This window comes from Rhinolophus ferrumequinum, chromosome 10, assembly GCF_004115265.2.
Source record: "Rhinolophus ferrumequinum isolate MPI-CBG mRhiFer1 chromosome 10, mRhiFer1_v1.p, whole genome shotgun sequence".
Classification (NCBI taxonomy): Eukaryota; Metazoa; Chordata; class Mammalia; order Chiroptera; family Rhinolophidae; genus Rhinolophus; species Rhinolophus ferrumequinum.
The window spans coordinates 84086594-84109901 of record NC_046293.1 but is presented as its reverse complement, the minus strand read 5'-3'; the positions used below and the strand labels follow the sequence as shown (position 1 = coordinate 84109901).

The window sequence follows — 23308 nt, the reverse complement described above, 5'->3', positions numbered from 1 at the left end:
TACAATTTTTCAACAGATGGAATAAATTATCTTGATGAAGATTATCCTGTTCTCATTTACACTAAATGCTCAATGGGTGCATTGACAGCTCTGAGTATAAGGGTGGATTAGTTTAGACGATATTAGGATCCTAAAAGATTAATTGGTAAATGAAATTTCAAATGTCTTTGGTGGCAGAGAGGGTATGTGCCTCTGGACAAATGCCATAAATCCATAAAAGTGCTGAGCCAGGGACGTTTTTCCTTTAGTCCCAAGGTAGAGTTAGTTTCTTGCCTAGCTAGTCCTTGATATTGATGGTTGAATTGGGTTTTGCTATCGATCTAAAGTGGAAACATAGCTCACCAGAATTTTGATGAATAAAAATCAGTTCCACCCCATTCATCTGGATGTCTTCATAGGAGGGCTATGACCTGTCACACTTCAGTAGACTTTGTCTCTAAATGCCAAATAGGCCACTCTGAGTGGACGGACTTCTTCTGTGTCAAGGCGATTAGGGTCCTTGACTCTCAGGAGTAAAGTTGGAGGCTGAGAACGTGGGAAAAGTACCCTTCAGGGAAATTAAATAAAACCCAGCAGAGTTAATTAAGTTGTTTCAAACCTTCATGGTTTCATTCTTATTTTGGGAGTGATGATGAAAAATTTATTGTTCTCCTATCTAGTAAATTGCGTCCTGATACTTTGAATTTGAGGATATAGGGGTGCATTTTGTACCTCAAATGGCATGTCTCCTCACTGTTAAATGAAACTTTCCAGTGCCTACCTATTTGGGGAGCACATCTGATCCTTTATATCACCCACTAAATAGTCATTGGTCCATGAAGATCACATCTCTGTCTTGGTTCTTGTTCTCTTCCCCAAGGCCCCTATTGGCCCAATGGTTCTGTCCATTTCTAATGGGCTAAATGGAAATGGGCCCATTTCTATTCTGTGTTCTAATCTTGTGGTTCAGAACTCACTCAGGTTTCCACATCATTTTGGGGTAGGCAAACCTTTCAGTACTAAGATCTTTTTTACCTACATACTTTTTGCAAACATTCTTATGTGAGGTCTTGCACTTCTAGAGTACTACCTAGTAAGGGAGGACTGGGTAAATGTATCTGGGGTTTGATAGCATCTATGCATCTAACTCTTTCCCTCCAAATCACATCTTACAATGTGTTTTCATTACTCTACAGTTTAACGTATTTTCTAATATCCTTTGTGATTTCTTCTTTGATGCTTAGGTGATTTAGAAATATGTTGTTTACTTTCCAACTATTTGGGGCTTTTCTAGATATCTTGTGTTAGTGATTTCTAATTTAATTCCATAGTGATCAGAGAACGCACTCAGTAAAATTCAGACTTTTCAAACTGTCTTATGTATGGCCCAGTGTGTTATTTACCTTGGTTAATTTTCCATGTGCACATATGTGTACTCTGTGTTTTTGGTTAGTGTTCAATGAATATCAATTAGGTCAAGGTAGTTGATAATGTTCTAATCTTCTATTCCTTGCCAATTTTTTGTTGTTGTTGTTCTGGTTGTTCTGTCAGTTTGTGATAAAGGGATGTGAAAGTTTCCAACTATAGTTGTGGATTTATTTATTATTTCCTTTACTTTTTTTTATAAACAATGTTTTACAGTGATTGTTCTTGCCCTTATTTCTGTTTGCTTTTACTGATTCACAGTCTTATGATTTTATAATAATTATCTATAGAAAAGTTAAGTGGCATAGTAAGTTTGTCAACTTTTAATTTTAGAGTTTGTTGACAGAGATCTTAACTATATTAAAATGATAAAATAATACTAGTATATTTAAATATTATTTAGATACAGTGCAGTGTCTAATACTGTACAGTATTATTTAGATACAGTACAGTATCCTGTGAATGTACTTAACTTCATCTTTTCTAGCTACTTTTTAGAACATAAAAGTAAGTTTCTGAGACTAAAAGTTGGAACATTTCAAGGTTCTGTTATTGTATTAATACACAACTTCAAATATGTGGGTAGTAAATCCTTTTAACCATCACTCTTTAACATATTGATGAATTTAATTTATACTGATTCTAAAGTACATTGGAAATACTATGCATTCAAGAAGTATTACTATTTTGCATCTGGTTTTATTTTCACTTTTAAAAATGGTTGAGATTTAATGTGTGTTTTTTGGATATATATATATATATATATATGTGTATATATATATATATATATATATGTATATATGTGTGTGTATATGTGTGTGTGTGTGTGTATATATATATACACACACACACACACATATATATATATACACACACACACACACATATATATATAAAATTTCATTCCTTTTTTGAAAACAAAAAAGTTTTAGTTTAATTTTCCTTAAGCTGTATCTTCATTTCCTCATTCTCGTAGCTTATTCATTTGAGTGTAGAAAACTTATAGTAAGGGAGAAATGATAACAAATCTCATGTGTAATCTTCTAGGCTCTAGGATTAAAGTAAATCTTTTGTCTTTCCTCTTTGTTTGAAATGAAATATTTCTTTTATTTATTTAATGTATTTTTTCTAGGTTAACCTTAAGTGTTTTGAAGTTTAAGAACTATCAAACACATAATGTGTGTGTTTTTTTAATTGAAGTTTATTGGGGTGACAATTGTTAGTAAAGTTACATAGATTTCAAGTATACAGTTCTGTAATACATCATCTATATATCATCTCCTTCCATCACCATATATTTGATCCCTTTTACCCTCATCTACCACACATAATGTGTTTTATGTTTACAAGAGGCAAAGTTCTCTATGTACTTAGGGTCTGTCTAACACAATAAGTATGTTCTTTAGGGTACATAGAACACTTTTCTGGCTGTTATAGACTAGACGGTCTGCTGTATACATTGTTTTCTTTGGGGATCTATTGTGGTGGACAAGACTGGATTAAATCAGGAGGCTTCGATGGTCTTGGCTTTACCACTAACTTATTTGACTTGAGGAAAATCATCTTCTGGTTAATGATCACATCATATATTTTAAGGCATTTTTCAGTTGTGTGGTTTTATGATATTAAATTTTTATTTTTATTTCTTAACTACAGAACTTAACTATTGAAATTTTAAAGCTCAATAATTTATTAATTTTTATTGGTAAATTAGGGATGATGTATTATGCATTATTTTAAAAAAATTGTTTCTTGAATATTTAGAGTATCCAGTACAAAGTTGGACCTACAGGAAAAATCTGAAGCCCTTGAAAATATTAAGCAAATGCTTACCAAGCAAGAGGAAGAAAAAATAATTCTTAAAAAAGAAATTGAAAATTTAAGTAAAGATGCAAAGATGCAGCACAAGGAATTGAATAACAAAATTCAAACAGCAGTAACAGAACTACAAAAAGTGAAGACGGAAAAAGAAACTCTAATGGCAGAGCTTTCTGCAGCAAAAGAGAAATTATCAAAAGTTTCTGATTCTTTGAAGAACTCCAGAAGTGAATTTGAAAAGGAAAATCAGAAAGGAAAGGCTGCTATATTAGATTTGGTTAGTTGTTTACATTTACTTTCTTAGGTAGAAGTGATTTGTATTTAAAGTATACAGATTTTTCTGCTTAATTCACTATTGCCTTTTCATCCTACGTTTAAAGATTTTAAATAGCTCTCATGAAGAAAGGAATTGGAATTACTTAACCTGAGAAAAGGATATTGTCGTGGGTGTGTGTAATTTTCCAAAGGCCCAGGAAATTTTCCGTTGAATATACAATCTTTTCTCTATGGTTGGTATGATGTGAGATTTGGGAGAGACTGCAGATTTGTCAGGGACTTATCCACAGAGACTATAGCTACTAGTTGAAACGTTATTCACTTGTCTGAAAAAAAAGAAAAAAGACCAGAAAGACCTTGATGATTTTATCATTCTGGTACTATAAACTTTTTATAATCTTCCTATAATCTTTACTGAATATTCTAAAATTCTAGATAATACCATGTCTTAAAGATACCATAAAACCTATTTAAACTAAAGAGAAAAAAAGTCTCATAGTCTGAGGAAATATTTAAAGGGGAATGCATTCTCAGAAATAGTTAAACACAGAATGACAAAGAGTAACAGCGAAAGTAAAATCCTTTTGTTCTCAATATGAAAGTCAGTGAAAGTATTTAGCAGTATAAAAAACACATGATAATAAGTTGCCTTTATATTCCTTTTTGTTTGGTGAAAGCATATCTTATCTGTACATCTTCCCTTTTAAATTATATGTGATTATTTTTTATTTATTGTTTTAATACTTTCTGTTAAAAATTTTCCTTGCATCCATTTTTTGAAGCCCATTACTTTACTTTAAAATTTCATGATAAGTTAATTAATTATAATTAATTTTGTGTCATAAAGTATTCTAAAATATTGTCTAAATATTATCTAAAATATTTATTGTGAGTTGGTTGCTGATAGACACTCTTAGCCTTTTCCTGTCTTGCCCCCTTTACTGCTGTAATATTTGCCTGTTTTTATAAATGAAATGGAAAATTTTACCCCATCTTAAACCAGCAATGATTCTTGTTCATTTCCTTGTGTGGATCTTACTAAATTTATAAACCAGACTTCTTAAACTTACTACAAATATTTTCTGCATAATATAGTTTCCATTTTTTTAGGAAAAAACTTGCGAAGAATTGAAGCATCAATTTCAAGTACAGATGGAAAGCACACTTAAGGAACAAAATGAACTGAAAAAGTCACTTGAAAAAGAGAAGGAGGTAAGATTTTCTCTGTTTTTGTAACATAAAATATGTAAAGCATAATAAAGTCTTTATATTTTAAAACTATCTTCACTGATTCTTAAGTCAAAGGAAGGTTTATTTCTCTGAAATGTAATGAATCATATATATATAGTTTCAAATTGTCATTTGTGTTCTACCTAGTACTAAAAAATACTAAAAGCTAGTTTATAATAAAAGGCCCAGAATTGAGGATTATAATTAATAAAGATGGAAAATTGAGTCAACTAACTATAGAGTTATAATTAGATAATCTAGATTAAGGAACATTATGGTGGTTGGAAAAAAATTTGATAGACTTTACATAGAAATGACCTTTTAAGGACTCTTTATTTCATTGACATTTACATTAATGGTATATTTGGATAATGATTGTATAACAATCAAGAGATTTTTCTATGGTTAATGCTTCTATTGCTTTCTATCAGAAACAAATAAGCAAATGAGTAAGTAAACGTTTATAATGTCTAGTTGTTATTCTATGAAGACATAACCCTAGCAACTAGAGTCCAGTCATGTGCTAGCTTTCTAGAGATCTGATTTGATAAAGCAGTAAAACCTACTCCTGACAAGTCTTTAATATGAAATTATGGTGGCTTAGTGCCCAAGCTCTGAATCCAGATTGTCCAGAAATATTTCTGGCTGTGCCATTTGTTAGCTATGCTGTCTTGCTTTGTTTTAGGCAGATTACCTAATCTCTGTGCTCCAGTTTCCTCAGCAGTACAATGGGGCTAATAATAGAATCTATGTCATAGGATTATTGTGAGAATTAAATGAGTTAATATATTTCAAAGTGCTTAGAACACTGATTATAACAAAATAAATGCTCAAATATTAGCTATTATTTTATCATTGATTATAATAACGTAATCATCATTGTTATATTACCTGACTCCTGTTTTGCACAGAAATATTTCCCTTTGCATTGGAAATAAGCTGAAGCATCTGTATGTAGCACTGAAACTTTTTAAAAAGTAACTTTGAACATGGTCAAGTGCTCAAATTAGGTTGTTAATGAAATATACATAAAATATGAAAACATACATGATTTGGGTTGTAAGGGTGGGGAATAGTAGTGGTTCACTATGGCCACAGAGGAACCTCAGTGTGAACAGAAGTATATGCTAGTAGATTGTAAAAGCAAGGTAGTAGCAAAATATGTCCCATTTCTCTGAATGAGGAATCTGTCGTGTGGTATAATTTATTGTCATCAGACAGATACTAAACATATTTGCCAGACGTGATTTTAGTTTTATCATACTTAATATGGAGCTATTCTTTCTGATTAACCATGGGCAACAGGCTCAGTTAGCATTTTGAGGATATTCTAGAATGACAGTAGACATTCCAGCAATCTAAAGAGTGATGTTGATAATCTTATTTTCTATGATACAAGGGAATACTAGTCTAGTTCATTTCCAAGCTCTATCCAAATATATAATCATAAATTTTAAAAAAATGGGTAGGATTAAGTGAATATTGAAGATTAATCCAGCATATCATGTAATAGTGAATAGTGTCTGTTATGAAAGCTCCATGAAGGCAGGGATTTTTCTTTTAGTTTACTGCTGATTACGTGTGGCCAATAAGTGCAGTAGTTTCTATCTAGAATAGTGCTTTGCATGTAGTAGATCCTCAGTAAATGTGTTTTGAATGAATAAATGAATGCTAAACAGATTTAATTTTCTTTTAGGCTTCTCATCAGTTGAAGTTGGAACTCAATTCAATGCAGGGACAAGTCACACAGGCCCAGAATACTTTAAAACAAAAGGAAAAAGAAGAACAGCAACTTCAGGGGAACATAAATGAGCTAAAGCAATTGACTGAACAGAAGAAAAAGCAAATTGAAGTACTCCAGGGAGAAATTAAAACTGCTATCTCATTGAAGGTAGTGATATATTTGTTTACTTTTCATGGGAAGAAAAAGTTTATAATTAAGATAATAATATGATAATTAACACAAATGCATTGCAACAAAGAAAAATGTATATATGCTCAAAATATTTCTAAGTTAAATGTATAAAAATACTTAATTATATGATTAAATATCTAAGTCCGGATTCCCATTCACTATAACAATGCTGTCAGATAATTCTTATTTAAAATTCTAGCACTAAGTATTTATCTGCTAGACATAAAATGATCTTTTGTAAAATAACATATAACTAACACAATGTTAAAAGGAATGATTTATACAACCTTTCTAGTATATTAGGAAATTTTAAAGGAATTTAAAAATAAATTATTAAAGTAAAATAATCAAGAACAAAAATCACAAAATTGGATATATGAAAAAAATTCAGTAGTATAGATTTCATGTAGCATAATTGTTTGATATTTTAAGTTACATCATAATGGTTTCCATTTCCAAACCTATTCCAATTTAATATTGAGCATCTATTTTTCATTCTTAAATGTGTTTTGATAGTTCTCCAGATCAAGAGTTAATAAAAATGGACTATACTTGATATTTGAACAAAATGAGGTTTTTCCCCACTTTTAATGTGCATATTAGTTCCATGAAGAAGAGAGAAGTAAAATCCCTACTATGGAGAACAAATAAATTGTCTCATGTCATTAAGAGTTGGCTATCATATTACTAGAGAAAAAATAATTGCATAAATATATAGTTTATGTTTCCCAGTATTTTTATAATTATTATGCCACTTTATAAAAGAGTAGTTTTCTAATAATACAAACAGGAGTAGACATATTTTTCTATCCTTTTTTTTGGTGTTATTATATAAAACCATAGGTCAGGATATAATTATCACAATACATATTTTGTTGTATGCTTTGATAACTTGAGGTCATTTTTTTTTTCTTGAAAATCTGTTAGCCTGGTATCCAAGTATTCTCCAGATCTTCATTTTTATACCATCGTAACTTAGTGAATTAAGAAAAAAACAACTATTTTTAGCACACTTTCTTTTTCATTAAATTATTGGTTACAGTAAGATTTCTTTCAGATTTATGATTAATGTATGTTGCCTATGCTTTGCATGGTTTTATTAGAAGACACCTTGAAGATTATGAGACATAGAGGAAATGTTCTTATTGGTAGTTGTCTCAGTTCGGACTGTTATGACAACAATACCATAGAGTGGGTAGCTTGAAAAATGAACATTTATTTCTCACAGTTCTAGAGGCTGGGAAGTCCAAGGCAAAGGCAACTGACATATCCAATGTCTGGTGAAGGCCCACTTCCTGGTTTGTAACAGCTGCCTTCTCACTGTAACCTCATATGGCAGAGAGAGAGAATATCTCTCTTATGTTTCTTCTGGTAAGGGCACTAATTCCATTCCTGAGGGCTCCACCCTCATGGCCTAATCACCTCACAAAGGCACCATGTCCAAATATCATCACATTGAGGGTTTGCATTTCAACACGTGAATTTGGGGAGACACAAACATTCAGCCATAGCAGTTCACTTATTAGTTAGTGTATAGATGCTATAATAATGAAAACACTTCTTAACCTTGAGGAGGACAGTATTTTGGGGAGTATTGGGTGGATAACTAGTCTCTGTAAATTAGACTTGGAATGGAGAGTAACTGGAGAATCATTGAAAAGCAAGAAGAGGTAGATTTTGTTGAAAAGCAGTGTAGCATCATGGAAAGAAGGTAAATTTTGGAGTCAGGCAGATTTGAATTTCAATTTTGTATAACACATGTTAGATTTATGCTCGCAGGGAAATGATTTATCTTTTTGAGGTAAATAAAATGGGACCATAGAATTGTTGTAAAGTTTGAGGTAATGTATTTTTAAGGGTTTTAAGAAGGGAGAAATGCTACCAGACCCATTTTAGAGCAAAACTTACCATTTTGTGAAGGATAAAAGAGAAATGACTGACCCTCCTGCGTTTTCCTTTGGGCCTTTGAGTTTACTTCTGTTAATTATTAAATTTTTGCATTGATTTGTTTTTTAATTTAACTTTCTCATTACTAGATTTGAGTTCCTCAAAGTCAGAGAACTGTTTTAACAAATAAGCTATCAATAACTTTTTAAATGAATGAATGACTCTGTCAGAATAAAATAACGAAGGTCCAAATATAAGGCTTCAGGGCCATTATGGTCATTATTGAGACTTTGCAGAGGGCTTAATGAAAACCATAAAAGTGATTAAAGAGAAAGAGCACTAGAAAAAGTGTTAAAGAAAAGAAGTAGTATTGTACAAAGAAAATGTGTAAATGCACTATAGTCTGATGTCCAGGAATTCTTCATCATTAAAAATCTAAACTGAAAGGGAGGTGGCCTGGGATGTTATCAGAGAATGTGTGGGGGGATCAACTCCCCGCTTCTCATTTCCCACAGCCACAGTCTTAGTCCAGGCTATCGTTTTCTCTTACCTGGGCCATTACAGTACCTCTTACTAGATGTTTCAGACTTTTCCACTTCAACTCTATTTGTCACTCATTTATTCAGGAAATATTGCTAGGCATATTTTATGCCATGGCACAATTCTGGGTGTTGGAGATACAGCCACGGACAGACAAGGAACCTTTTCTTACGGAGCTTACACTTCCTTGCGGGAAGAAACTAAACAAGGTGATGTGAAAGACAGTGATGGGACAGAGCCCTACTAAAGGTTGGGTGATCAAAGAAGCCTGTCTGAAGAGATTTGAGCTGATAGGTGAAATACAAGAACTATCCCTACAAAGATTAGCGGGGACAACTAGTACAAAGACTTTAAGGCCAGAACAAGTTTGCTATTTTCTAAAAAGAGAAGACCAATGTAGGTTAAGTATAGTGGGAGAGAAGAGTAATATGAGATGAGCTCAGAAACGTAGCCAGTGACCAAAGCATACACCTGCAAACTTGTGGAGTATAGGATAACAGAGAATGATATATTTTGTTCTAAGGACAATAAGAATTGATTGGAGAATTTTGAGCAGAGAATGGTGCAGTTTGTCTGACTAAAGGGAGAAAAGGAGCAAGCAAGGAAGGCATTGAAAAACTATTGTAATAGTTCAGACAGTACATGATGATGGCATGCGCTAACGTGTTAGAAGTGGAAGATTTAGGAATACATTTTGGAATTTGAGTCATCAGGACTTGCTGAGGGATCAGATGGTAAGAAATTATGAAAAGAGGAATCAAGAATAACATCTAGGTTTGTAACTTATGCAAGTGGATAGACGGCCATATTTATGGGGGAAGTAGTAGCTTTTTGATGAGCAGGGTTGCTGTCATTAATCAAGAGTTCCGCTAGAGATAGATATCTATCAATCATTCAGTGGAGAGGTCAGGGAAGTACTGGATATAAAGAGGCCGGAGTTCAGGCAGCGAGGTTGGAGCTAGCGACATAAATTCAGGAGTCAGTTGTAAGTGATCTAGATGAGATCTGGAAAGAGACTGTATGTAAAGTAGCAGAGGGCCAGGGCCAGAACCTGGGACCCTACAACATCAAGAGGTCACACAGAAGAAGAGCTAGTAAAAGATTTTAAGAAGGAATGACCAGCGAGGTAGAAGGAGAACCTAAAACGTAAGGTGCCCTGGAAACCAGGTTGAAGAGTGTTTCTAGAGGGACATCATCAACTATTTCAAGTACTGCTGGGAGGTCAAGTCCAATGTGGACAAAGACAAAGTGGATTCTGGAACAAGGCGGTTGCTGGTGACCTCAATAGCAGTTTCACTAAAGTAGTGTATTTATGTTAAAAGCCATATGCTTATTTTCATACTCTGCATACATGTACTTTAATTATGTCATAATTAGTGCATATCTCCTGAATCTTCTTAAAGACTAAAGACAAGTTTAGAGTTTAGAGGAATTGGACCTTTGCAAGATTTTCTTTTTCTGCCTTGATATTAATAAAGATGGCCTGTAGAAATTTCCTAAATTATTCTTATATTTCAAGGACTAGAAACAAAAACTTCAGCATAGTAACAGCTTTTTAATTTCTTTCCTGTAGAAATTTCCTTTAGTTTAACCTTAAGCTATGTCATCTTCTAAAGCCTCTAGCACTGCGATTTCCTTCCGAATATGGTTGGTACTCTCAGTCACCTGTGACCCTGATACTTAAGACTTCCCAGTGAAATGCTTTTGTTCTTTATTTAATTGCTTTTTCATTTTTTGGTTTTTACATTAGGACTTGCTGGATTTTGTAATTCTTTAACTTTGTAACTGTAAAGTAAGTAAGTTACTCTAGTAAAGTAGAAGAGTTTAGAGGCATAAATGCAGTTCAGTTTGTTCTCAGGAATCTTCTTAGTTATGTGGATTTCATTTTATATTTGTGACTGGTTTTTGGTATGCAGACTGTTTTAAATAACTATTGTATGTTTCAGACAGAGCTTGAGAATAAGCTACAGCAACAGTCAGCGCAAGCAGCACAGGAACTTGCAGCAGAGAAGAAGCAAATGTCAGTGTTACAAAACACCTATGAGAAAAGTCAGGAAAGCCTAAAACAGCTCCAGTCTGATTTCTATGGGAAGGAATCTGAACTTCTTGCCATAAGACAAGATCTTAAGGTATAGTAAGCTATAGTTATCATAAAAACTCAGTAAGTTGTTCATAGACATTAATTAAATGATTGATTTCAACCCAAATGGGCAAGGGAATGTTAGTATCTGTTGAATATCACACTTTTTTTATTAAATTATTTTTTGATTTTATTAAATTATTAAATGATTTTTTTATTAAATTACTATTTTTGGAGTAACATGCTTTTTAAAAATTAAATTGTTTTATAACAATATCTGATATATGTAAGTACAGACATTTAAAAATAACATACCTATAATAGCAAAATAATTTAGAAATATGTTGCTATATTATTAGCTTATCTCAGAATTTGCTGTCTTTATGTATAATTAAAAAAATAACTTTTAAACAGTACTACTGTTAGAAAATCTAAGGAGTTTTAAATGTAAACCACTTGTGAAAATGCAAAAATTTTATTGTGGTCAGGCAATACTGACTTAGTTTTATATATTTGTTACCTTCCCAAGACTACTGGAATGCCTGATGATTAAAATTAGGAGGTTATAACTCAAAGTAAACTTACCCTTCATTATCTAAACATATGGAAACTTTGTCCTTGGCAATACTATTTGATTCGATAAAGTATCATGTTTATTAAAATGAAGGATATGGAAAAAGGGTAAACAATTTTTATGTATTAGCATTGAGGTATCATTTTTTTTGTCACAGTTAAATATTTTACTTTTGTTTCTTCCTTATGTTTGGATTTTTTGTTTGTTTAATTTCAAGTGCATTATTGAAAAATTCTGAGAATCAGAATATTTATATATGTTACATATATATATATGTATGTATATACTCATACATACATACACACACACACTAAGTCTGTATTTTATTCACAGGCTGTCATAGGGAAGGCTTTATGAAGGAAGTAGGACTTGACCAGGTCAAGAAGGATATATAGAATATATAGAATTTAAATACACAGAATGTCTTGAGAAAAATAATTTCACTCGGGGCACATTTGAGAAAAGGAGCTGCAGTGGGAATGAGCAAAACCAGGAGACAGTTAACATAATTGTCTTGCTAGAGTGCTAGTTTGTATTTGGAAGCCAAAGTTAAAAAGGTTAGATGCCTAGCAAGGATGATAGGACTTTATGTTTGGGGAAAAAATGAAAACTCTATGCAGAGGAGTAAAATGAAAAAATAGTATTTTAGGCAACTTAACCTGGAAGTGGCTTACAGACAGCTTGGACTGGACCCTGGGGTAAACTAGTGTTAGAGAGATAAGTTAGGAGGCTATCTCCCTTCCTTCCTCCATAAATTCCAGTAATCAAGGTATGAGTTGATTAGAACTGGGGTTAAAGTTAAAAAGAATGGAACAAAAGAGATTTATGAGAGAGACAAGTGAAACAAAAGGGCTAAACACACACAGGCTGCAAGGGAAATGAAGGGATGAGTGGTGACTAATGGTTTGACAAAGCATTAGGAAATTTGGTAAAAGAATTTTCATAGTACCAACGGTAGAATATATATGTATATGGTTAAGTTCAAAATTAGTAAGAGTTGTTATAAGATAAAAACACCACCTGAAACTTAGAAAGTGTCTTATTTGCTTCCAGTTTAAATAGCTTTAAATTATTATTATTTTTTCTTTACAACACTATTGAAAGTCAGGGAATGTTTGTGGAAGAGTTTGGAAAGCAGTAGGGAACCACTGAAAGGATTTGTTCAGATTTGTATTTTAGGCCAACTGTGGGTTGCAGGATGAGGAATGGATTGTAGGGGATTATGGCTGAGTGTAGAGACTAGAGAGGAAACTGCAGTGGTCCAGTTGCCAATGATGGTGGCTTGGGCTAGTAAGAGTAAAGAGGAAGAGTGTGGATGAATTTGAAGGATATTTAGGTGATAAAGGAGATGAAACTTCACTGAGTGTAGAAGTCCTACAGAAATCACATTCTTTTTTTTATATGGATGTATTTTCCCCAAGAACATAACATAGTAAATCCATATACTTTCATTAAGCCAACAACATTTTTATTATGACTGGAATCTACATCATATACTAATAGTTTTATACATGAAAAAATAATTCAAATGTAAATATGGGCAAAAAGTGAAAGATAGAGGGATAAAGCTGCTGTGGAGTTTCACAACTATTAAGAGGCCACGGATAGATCCTCTATTCCCAAGCTTCCTCGTGTAGACGAAGGTTTTCCTTGTGTAGACTGAGGCCAGTATTGGTTTGTGATGGGCCTAGTGTTGCAGCCTTTTATTCCTTTATCATCCTTTCATTAGATTTTTTTTTTTTTGGTAAAATAGAGTATTGATAAGTTCTGTATTAATGCTTCCAAATTGAAAAGTATCAGAACTACTTAGGAAGTTAACTTTAAAGAAAAGAAATAAATTCCTAGGCAAGTTTAGGTGTTATTGTAGGCCAGGATAAGAGATGGCTATCAGCCATCATTTTTCTTTCGCTTCAGTGATGTTATCTGATCTCGGAAGCTTGTAACATGACACCTGCCTAAGGCAAGGCTGCCATCTGTGGGCTGACAGTGCATTCCAAGACACCAGTGGAGTGGCAGATGATGGTCTCGCCTGATCTATGCCTTTAGCCCCATCTGCTGGATTATTTATGAAATACTTAAGTTTGTTGACTAGATATTTCAAATTGGCTGTGCTGTGCGCTATTCTTTATTGTGGAGGAAAAGTAAAAGTGAAATTTAATTGTAAATTTTGTACCCTGAGTGAAGTGAAAATTTTGGGATAATAAGTTCAGAATTAAATATAAATCTTCTCAGTCTAGTACTCTTCCTTATGTCATTTCATCAGTCATCAAGGAAAAGTGATAACTAAAAATTTTTAAGTTTTATTTTGAAAGAAGAAAGGGAAAAATTGTTGACCAGACAAAAACACGAGAGCTACCACAGAACACTGCAGACATTCTTTTTAGCTACAGTACGGTAATGTGATTGGGATATTGATTCAGGGTCAAGGTTGGTAGTTGATGTACTCAGGGATTTGCCTCGTCCAGTGGGAGTGGATGGGTTACAGATAGCCCCAACTCAGTCACTGAAAGGGAGAGAGGAGCCCCCTAAGGGAAGAGCTGCCGAGCAGATGAAAAAACATAGTCTGCAACAAGAAACATAAAAGGAATGTTTAAAATACATGGCAATATACCACTGAATGATGTAGATGAATATTCACACGCAAATTAGAGCAATATGTCTTGGCATATTCAGAAGAAGAGTAGTCCAGATTTTTAACTTGACTGTAAAGATTTAGTCACTGGGTTTTTATGTGTTTAAAATTTTCTAGGCTTGTTTAAACCATGAGCATTTTGGAATTCTTGTGGTCAGAGGTTGAGGGCACTGTTGCTCTCTGGCCCTAGCGAGCCTTGGTATTCTTTAGCTTTAGATCAAGACCTTTACTACCTAATTCCTATTGCTGTAGGCTGCATGGACTAGGCATTGTCCGATTTTGTTCTTTTTATCGGAAATCACTCTCACTCCTTATGATACTTGCGTCAATTCCCCCACACACCCTGAAGCCTTCTGTAAACACATTCCACAGAAACTTCTCACGCGTGTCGTTTTTCTGTGCATTTAGCACATAGCAAATGCTCTGCTACCTTGTACAGCTCCCATTTCACATGCTGGTTCTGTTCTTCAGGCTACATAGTCAGGTCCTTTAAGTCAGGACCGTCCTGTTCCCTCCTGTACCTTAGTAGTGTACTCACTTAATGGTAGGTGCTTGATTAATAAAGGACGAGAGGACTTTAGGTCTCTCCTGAAAAAGAAGCCTTAGAATTACTTCTTTATGTTCTACTGGAAGCTTCTGAAAATGCAAATTTAATTTATATCAGAAAGATTTCTGAACTGAGTTATTTGTAAGGAATAAACTTTCTCTTCCAGGAAGCCTTATTAAGAAGCTCCTTAAATAAGGTCTTCATTCATTTATTTATTTTCATCTATTTTTTATTGAATGCCTACTGTAGGTGAGGTTGACCAGCAGGGATCCTTCCTGAATTCTATCTTCTGCCTCCTTTTCAAAGGAACTATTCTGCAGAATAAGAAAGATGAACTTCTTCTAGATGGAGGAAGAGGATCTTCGAGTTAGTTCCCCCCCCCGCCCCCGCTGATCCTTAGCCACAGCAGCTGAGAGTGGCAAAGTTCCTGCCGTTTCCATTACCTGCCTACTAACATATCTGCTCCAAATCAAACCTAATAGGTCAAAAAGCTGTCCCTTTCCCCCAACTTTGGCTTCTCAAAATATTTGGGCGTTAGAACAGTCAGCAACTATGGACTGTGTTAACTGACAATACTACTGTGCCACGTGGATGGGAAGTTAGAGGATGAGGTGATGGCCTCGTCAGAAACAGCCTCAGATGTCTGGTTGACTTCCCTTTTTCAGGTCACTTGATTAGGTTGGCAGATGTGAAATATACTTATTCTTTTTACCAAGAAGGAAAAGCCCTTTTTACTTATTAAAGGTTTTAGCATGTCAAGAAATATCAAAGATCCTACAAAACATATATGTTCACATAGCGTAGGATTTAACTATATCTTTTTAAATGTCTCTCCATGTCTTCTCTCTAACCATAAATATATATGTATACACATACATATGTATACATATATATGTATATATATGTATGTATGTGTGTGTATATACATATATATATATAGATATATATTCTCTGAGTGTGTTTGATATGGTCCCTACTTACTAATAAGTGATATTCCTTCATATCACTTAGCTAGTAAATACTTAACAGATTATTTCTAGAGGTTTTGGAATTACTTTGGCTTTATCAAGTATTTTATGTTATAAATGTTTCCATAGGCAAGAGAGTTAATTATCTAGCATACTTTCTCTTTTGCATGATACTGAAGGGCATGGCACAACATACTATCTTTTTATAGCTTATTGCTTTCCACTAGGCTTATGTTAGCTGTTATGTTTCTGTTGAAATTTGCAAAAAAAAGCAAAATGACGTATAATAATTTGGGGAATTTGTTTTTTATAAGTCTGTAGAAGAGAAGTTTTCTCTAGCACAGGAGGACTTGATTACAAACAGAAATCAAATTGGAAACCAAAATAAATTGATTCAAGAACTGAAGACTGCCAAGGCTACTTTGGAGCAGGATGCAGCAAAGAAAGAACAGCAGTTGAAGGAGCAGTTTAAAGCCCTACAAGATGTTCAAAAAGAAAAGGTATTTCATTTTCTGACTAAGTCTAGAATCTCAGAGTTGCAGTGACCGTGAGGTCATCCAGTCAAACCTCTTACCCTCATTACGGGCACCACCTTTATTTTCAACAGCTCTCTCAGACGGGCTTCCGGTTTTTGATGAAATGCTTTTTGGTAATTGGAATCTTAATGCTAGGAAGTCTTTCCTAAAATAGCTTCCTTTTTCATTTCTACCCTTTTTCTCTTGCTGCTCCTTTTAGTTTTACAAACTAATCTATTTTTCACACCATAGACCCTTGGTTATTCAAAAAATATAGCTCCTCAACTATTTCTCATATAACATGTTATCCTCTTGATGTGTGAATGAGATAATAAAAGGTCTAGAAATCATTCTTAAGCTTGTTAAGAATTCCTAAAATTAAGAACCAGCTTTTTCTAAGGGGAAGTGAGGGGTATTTTGTATAAACGATGATGTTATAAAGTTGAAAGCATTGTATTATATGACTGGTACATTTAAAAATAAGTTAAAATCCTATATGAAAGAGAAATTCAGAGTCTAGGGAACACTTCATTTTTGGTTTCGTAATTGAAATTGTATTATTTCCATCAGCTTATTCTGAAGTGTGCAATTCCTGAAGTTCTTGGTATATATATATATATATATATATATATATATATATATATATATATATAATGGAATTTCTGAAATTGTCTTTAATTAAAAAGATTGGGGGATGTTTTTGTGGGTGGGGCTGGTGAAGCTCAAGTGAAGTTCATGATTTGTGCCTCAACTTTAGAAAATTCTGACAGGATAGTTTATAGACCTTTTGTTGCAAGGGCTATAGATTAAGCAGACCTTGTTTTAGTTTTGCTTCTAAGTCTAATGGATTATTTAACTTCCCTAAACCTTTGTTTGTTTACCTATAAAATGAGGATTAAAAAAGCCAGCTAGTATAGATATTAAATTAGATAATATATAATACTCCTAGCTAAGTGCCTTATATAAAGATAATGATAATAATAACAATGAAAAGAGTATCAATAAGAGTGAGAATGGTAGTTTTGGCTAAATTTTGTAGTGTTTTTACTTTGGCCAGGCACTATTCATTTTACAGTATTAACTCTAACTGTTTAATCCTTAGAATGACCTCATTATTCACATTGTATGACTAAGGGCGTGGAGGCAAGAGAAGGAAAGTAATTTGCTCATGGTAACTAAGGTAGAAAGGGGCAGAGACAGTGTCATAAATAGTAGCAGTCATTTTTATTACATTAATTGTCAGTTAAATGTTTACTATAAAATTGTGTTTTAATAAATAATTTTTCTACAGTCACTGAAAGAAAAAGAACTAGTAAATGAAAAATCTAAATTGGCAGATGTAGAGGAAATTACGTGTAGACAAGAAAAGGAAATTGCTAAACTGTATGAAGAACTCAAGTCCCACAAGCAAGAAAGCACAAAGGTATGTTAAGATAATCATTGTTCTTTTGTATTGTATTATGGTTGTTTAAATTTAAAATATATACGTATTTATTTATTGAGAATCTGCTATTTACCAAGAACATTGTTTTGTTGTTTTTGACAAATTCTCTTGCTCTCCGAGAACTCGTGTGTTGCTTAATATCTACATACATATCAAAACTGTTACTTTTGTTTTCCGATTACTGAATAAAGCAAAGTAACCCTAAAAATTTTAGATTTTGTTGAGATGATAAGAGAGCTATTGATTTAGAAAATTATGCTTGTAGATAGTCAACTTCAAAATATATGAGTTTAGGGTTAAGATTTTAAGGGATTCTTTTTTTTCATTGTTTTCATCCTAAAATTCTTTAATAATCGATTGAACATTTTCCTGTCATCAGCGTAGTTAGGGTGCCAGTTGAAGAACCTAATTGTTTATAATTTGCTCTGGAAAATGTTATTCATTTTCTTAGAGAAAGGTTAGATTCTCTCTTTAGTCCTCTCCTAATACCTTTTATGTCTATCAGTATGTTAGAACTTTGCTTTATAACTAATTATGTCATTATGTTCTTCCCAAACGTGACTTCCTTAAATCAGGCAATGTATATAATTCACTTTTGTGTAAATCCCCAGGACCTAACACAGTGTGTAGTACCTACATGGTGACTAATAAACACTTGCTAAATGAAGAAGGGGAAACAGGGTAGAAATTTTTCACATGATTCAATCAAAACATCAAATATAAACTGTCACTTAAATTTAAATGATTGTTGAGCAGGAAGTAAATAATCTTGCATCTTTTTAAGCAGTTGTTTGAAATACTGAACTTTAAGACCCTCATTAAAGAAGAGGCTAAAACTCAACGTTGTGTATATTGTGATAAATTGCATAAATTTCAGCTACATTTTGCAATATTTCCTATAAAGGATGATTTAATTTGGTCTTTTTCAATAGGAAGTAACAAATCTCAAGGATGCCAAACAGCTTTTGATCCAGCAGAAACTAGAGCTTCAAGGGAAAGTAGATTCGCTGAAGGCAGCCCTTGAGCAGGAGAAGAGAAATCAGCAGACGCTAAAAGAGCAGGTGAAGAAGGAAGAAGATGAGCTCAAGAAAGAATTTATTGAGAAGGAAGCTAAATTGGTCAGTAAGTTAATGATGTAAAGTGTGTTTTGTAATTGGTTTTGTAAATCAATCCAGTAAGAGAGGATTTTTCTACCTAGAAGTTATTCAAATTCTCGCCTAACATTTTAATTTTTATTAAAGGAGATCTGGTTTGTTTAAACAACTGATATATGATTGGAAATATTTTATTCTGTAATTATATTTTCGTTTATATAAGTGAAAATCCAATAACACATAATTCAGAAAAAATGAAAACAGTTTTAGTGCCAGAAAAACAAATCCACAGCTCTGTAGATTGAATGCTAATCACATTAAACTCTTGTGTTTGGTCAGGGTCAGTGTTGATAACGGGGAACAGAAACTTCCGTGTAAAATCATGACGACCAAAGTCTGCTTTTCCTTCCCTAAGTTGTGCATGCCAAGTGGGAAACACCTGGCTTTCCTTTATTGGATTAAGGCCCAATATCCCCAGATAACTTGACCGCTGAAAGTTTTAGTTGAAGAATTGCAGTCTCCATTCACACAGTGATTTGAAGGGTTTGTATTGGTTTTTGGCAGGTTGATAGAGACAAAAGGATTTATATGGAATTTGAGACATAAGAAAATGCTAGCTTTGTCTCCAGGGCACTTTGTCTCCAGAACACATCCGTATGTGTACTTCCCCTGCTCTAGTGGAGAAAAGGAAACTCTCAACTTGCCTTACTTTAGCTGGATCTTATAAGAGGCTTGCTGACCATCACTTCAGCATTCTGGCATTGGAGCCAATGCAGATTACACAGATGTTTGTGGACTCAATTTTATTAGTGTATAATGAAATATATTGTCCTGCCTTCTTTCTTGAAGAAGTAATATTGTTTATATTGCCAGTATTTTCAATTCAATAACTAACTTAAATGTATTTTACACTACTTTTATAATAGGTTTCTTTCCTCACTATTTTTCCTTTACTCAGCATTCTGAAATAAAAGAAAAAGAAGTAGGAATGAAGAAGCATGAAGAAAATGAAGCTAAACTTACCATGCAGATTACAGCATTAAATGAAAACTTAGGCACTGTGAAGAAGGAGTGGCAGTCTAGTCAGCGGAGAGTTAGTGAGCTCGAGAAGCAGACGGATGACTTACGCGGTGAAATCGCAGTATTAGAAGCAACGGTTCAGAACAATCAGGATGAAAGGAGGGCACTTCTAGAAAGGTGACTGATTCTAGTAAAATTAGTTTATTTTCATTCTAAGTGATAAAAAGATGTCATATTCCACATTTTATTAATATAGAAGAAGAGTCTTGATAAAAGTGCATAGTGCCTACAGAAATTTAAGTAGCCATTTAAAAACTAATCCTTAAAACAATCAATAGTTGAAATTAATGTATTGTATTTGAAGTTACTAAAGTAGTTCATTATCTGTGTTCTAGAAGGGTCTTTAATACATTTTTTTTAATTATCTCTTTGCAATCTATTCTAGATGTCTTAAAGGAGAAGGTGAAATAGAAAAGCTTCAAACCAAAGTACTAGAATTGCAAAGAAAGCTGGATAATACAACTGCAGCAGTGCAGGAGCTGGGCAGAGAAAATCAGTCCCTTCAAGTGAGTCACGTGGCGATGTGAGGCAGTTTTTTAGTCCAGCATTTACCTGTTAGTAAAAAGCATATTTTTAACCTTAAAAAAAACCCTCAAATATTTAATAAACACTTTTGAGTGACTACTGTGTATGTAGTAGTGTTATAGGTGTTATGGGTAATTAAATATAAGAGGGAAAGAACTTGTCTGAGAGACCCCAGGGATTAGGTGGAGAGCTATGTCATTCATGAATTGTCAGTACTGGGAAAATGCAAGTGCACCAAGGAATGGACGAGTTGCTATGTGTTGAAGAAATGTTCTGAATATGTGCTCGGAGTCCCAAGGAAGGATTGATCATTAGGATTAGGATGGGTGGGAAATCATCAAATGTGAGAAATTACCAATCCCTTTGAGGAATAAAATTGGATTGGTTTGATTGATTTGTCATTCAGACTTAAGAATGTAGCAGTTTTTGACAATGGAACTTGACTAAAGTATTTCTCATTTTTAAAATTTTATCCCATGGTGCTTATAGTTGAAAGTTTGTAAAACTCAGGTAACAAATTAGAAATTATCCATCATTCTTTAAAACATTGAATATTACAATGTATTGATTTTTTTTTTTTAACTAGATCAAACATACGCAAGCGTTGAATAGAAAGTGGGCTGAAGACAATGAAGTACAAAACTGTATGGCCTGTGGGAAAGGCTTTTCAGTAACAGTGAGACGGGTAAATGATTTTGTTTATATTGCTATGGCTCTGGATTTTATTCCTCTGTGACAATGTTTTAACCATCAAAGTAAATTTTGACAGATTAAAAGTTTTTCCATTTTTTTGGTTAATTTACATCTACATAGAATAATTAAATTTCATGCAATTTAGTTTCTGGTTACCATATATGTTTCAATTTTAGTTTTAAATTCAGTTGTTGCTTTCTTACTTAGTTGCTCTTTGGAATAATCGTTTTCTGAATCACTGTGCCAGTATTAAACTCATATGTTTTAGTCATCATTGGGTTCTTTTAAAGGAAAAAAAAAGCAGAGATTAAAAAAAAATTATTCTAAATAATACCATCATGTGATGTTTCAAGTTTATATTCCCATTGAAGAAATGATGCCTGAGACATTGAGCAAATAGTAGTTTTTCACCTGATACAGGTACTTTATTAACACTTTTAAAAGCCTCGTTTCTTTTGAGAATTCTATGATAAAATCCATATAAAATGTTTAGCATAGTATCTGATTAATAGATAGCATGCATTTTAACTAAGGGATTAAATTGATGTATTAAAATGTTCTGTTATTAAATAATATACTAATCACTTGAAAGTTAATATACCTTCACAGTGCAGTTTGCAGTATTCTTGTAGTCTCATCATGTGTCTGGTGTAGTTTCTATGCTTAAAGTTGTTTAATTTTGTCATTTACAGCATCACTGTAGACAATGTGGAAATATCTTCTGTGCTGAGTGTTCAGCCAAAAATGCCTTAACTCCTTCTTCCAAGAAGCCTGTTCGTGTCTGTGATGCATGTTTCAATGACTTGCAAGGATAATGTTATCACAACTTCAGAGTAGTATTACACTAACATTCGATTTTTAATAAATGTACTTAATAAAGGTCTTGGACTACTATTTGATTTGGAAGTGGTTGCAATACTAGACCAACTTAGAATTCATCTATTTTGGAATGTTATCAATATCAAGTAAAACTCTTTTATTTTTGTGAGACTTGGGCTCATCTTTCATTACTTTTTTTCCATTTTACCCCTGGAACAGCTTTCATGCCAAGTCTAGAATTAGCCAATGAAATGTAAATAAACTTTGGACAGAAAATAGCAATGTATTTTTTTAAATTTAATTTCGTTGTTAACAAATTACATGAGTATATGTCCATAACTTATTTCTTTCTCCCAAATTTAGTGTACAGAAATGTACATGAATGATGTTATCACCTCATATATGTTGCACAATAACACATTAAATATATTAAATATTCTATTTGTGAAGTTATGCACAGAACTATAAAACTTTCTGACTCTTTTTTTCTTATATACAGGTCAATACTTTCGTTCCATTGTTATGTTATAAATTTACTACTCACGTGTTCTAAATACAATTTATATTGAAATATATATTAACCAAGATCTCAAACATGGTTTTTGGTTTAACAATACTGATTAAATTCTCTTGGATGGATTTTATAAAAACCTCTGTAAAACCAATTTGCTTCTTTTATGGTTATCCTGGGGTTATATTTTAAAGATCAGGGTTAATTTTCCTTTTTCTTTTTTTACATCATTTTTAAACTCCCACATATTCTCCATTAAGAATCCTATAAAGCCTCCCACACTCACCTCCAGTTGGAAGATGAGTAATACCGTGTTTCCCCGAAAATAAGACCTAGCTGGACCATCAGCTTTAATGCATCTTTTGGAGCAAAAATTAATATAAGACCCAATCTTATTTTAATATGATATAAGACCCGGTCTTATATAATATAATATAATTAATATAATATAATATAATATAATGTAATATAATACCGGGTCTTATATTAATTTTTGCTCCAAAAGGCGCATTAGAGCTGATGGTCTGGCCAGGTCTTATTTTGGGGGAAACACAGTAGAAATTGTAATTGTCCTATTCTCAGTTTCTTGTAAGTGGGGAGTCTTCTGAGATTAGCCTGCGTATTATCCCCTCATTTTGTCTCTGTAGCATCTTCAGGAATCCGAGGGTTTTTTTAATGGATCTTTTACCTTTATTTCTTTTAACCTTCCCAAGCACAGCTACCTTCACTGTAATTGTTTTATAATTTTTACATCTT

The 23308-nt window shown here is 33.1% G+C and overlaps 1 protein-coding gene across 1 annotated transcript in view; it reads left to right on the top strand.

Moving 5' to 3' along the window:
* The window catches only part of EEA1 (early endosome antigen 1), a 105126-nt gene extending 82176 nt beyond the window's left edge, over nt 1–22950 (top strand). Inside the window, exons 20-30 of the mRNA XM_033118210.1 lie at nt 3169–3499; nt 4609–4710; nt 6425–6619; nt 11017–11199; nt 16186–16371; nt 17678–17809; nt 18763–18948; nt 19883–20121; nt 20390–20510; nt 21116–21214; nt 21915–22950. Of these exons, the coding sequence (XP_032974101.1) occupies nt 3169–3499; nt 4609–4710; nt 6425–6619; nt 11017–11199; nt 16186–16371; nt 17678–17809; nt 18763–18948; nt 19883–20121; nt 20390–20510; nt 21116–21214; nt 21915–22037 (1897 nt within the window). The 3' untranslated portion in view covers nt 22038–22950. The remainder of the gene's footprint in view (nt 1–3168; nt 3500–4608; nt 4711–6424; nt 6620–11016; nt 11200–16185; nt 16372–17677; nt 17810–18762; nt 18949–19882; nt 20122–20389; nt 20511–21115; nt 21215–21914) is intronic.
* Nucleotides 22951–23308: the final 358 nt, after the last annotated feature.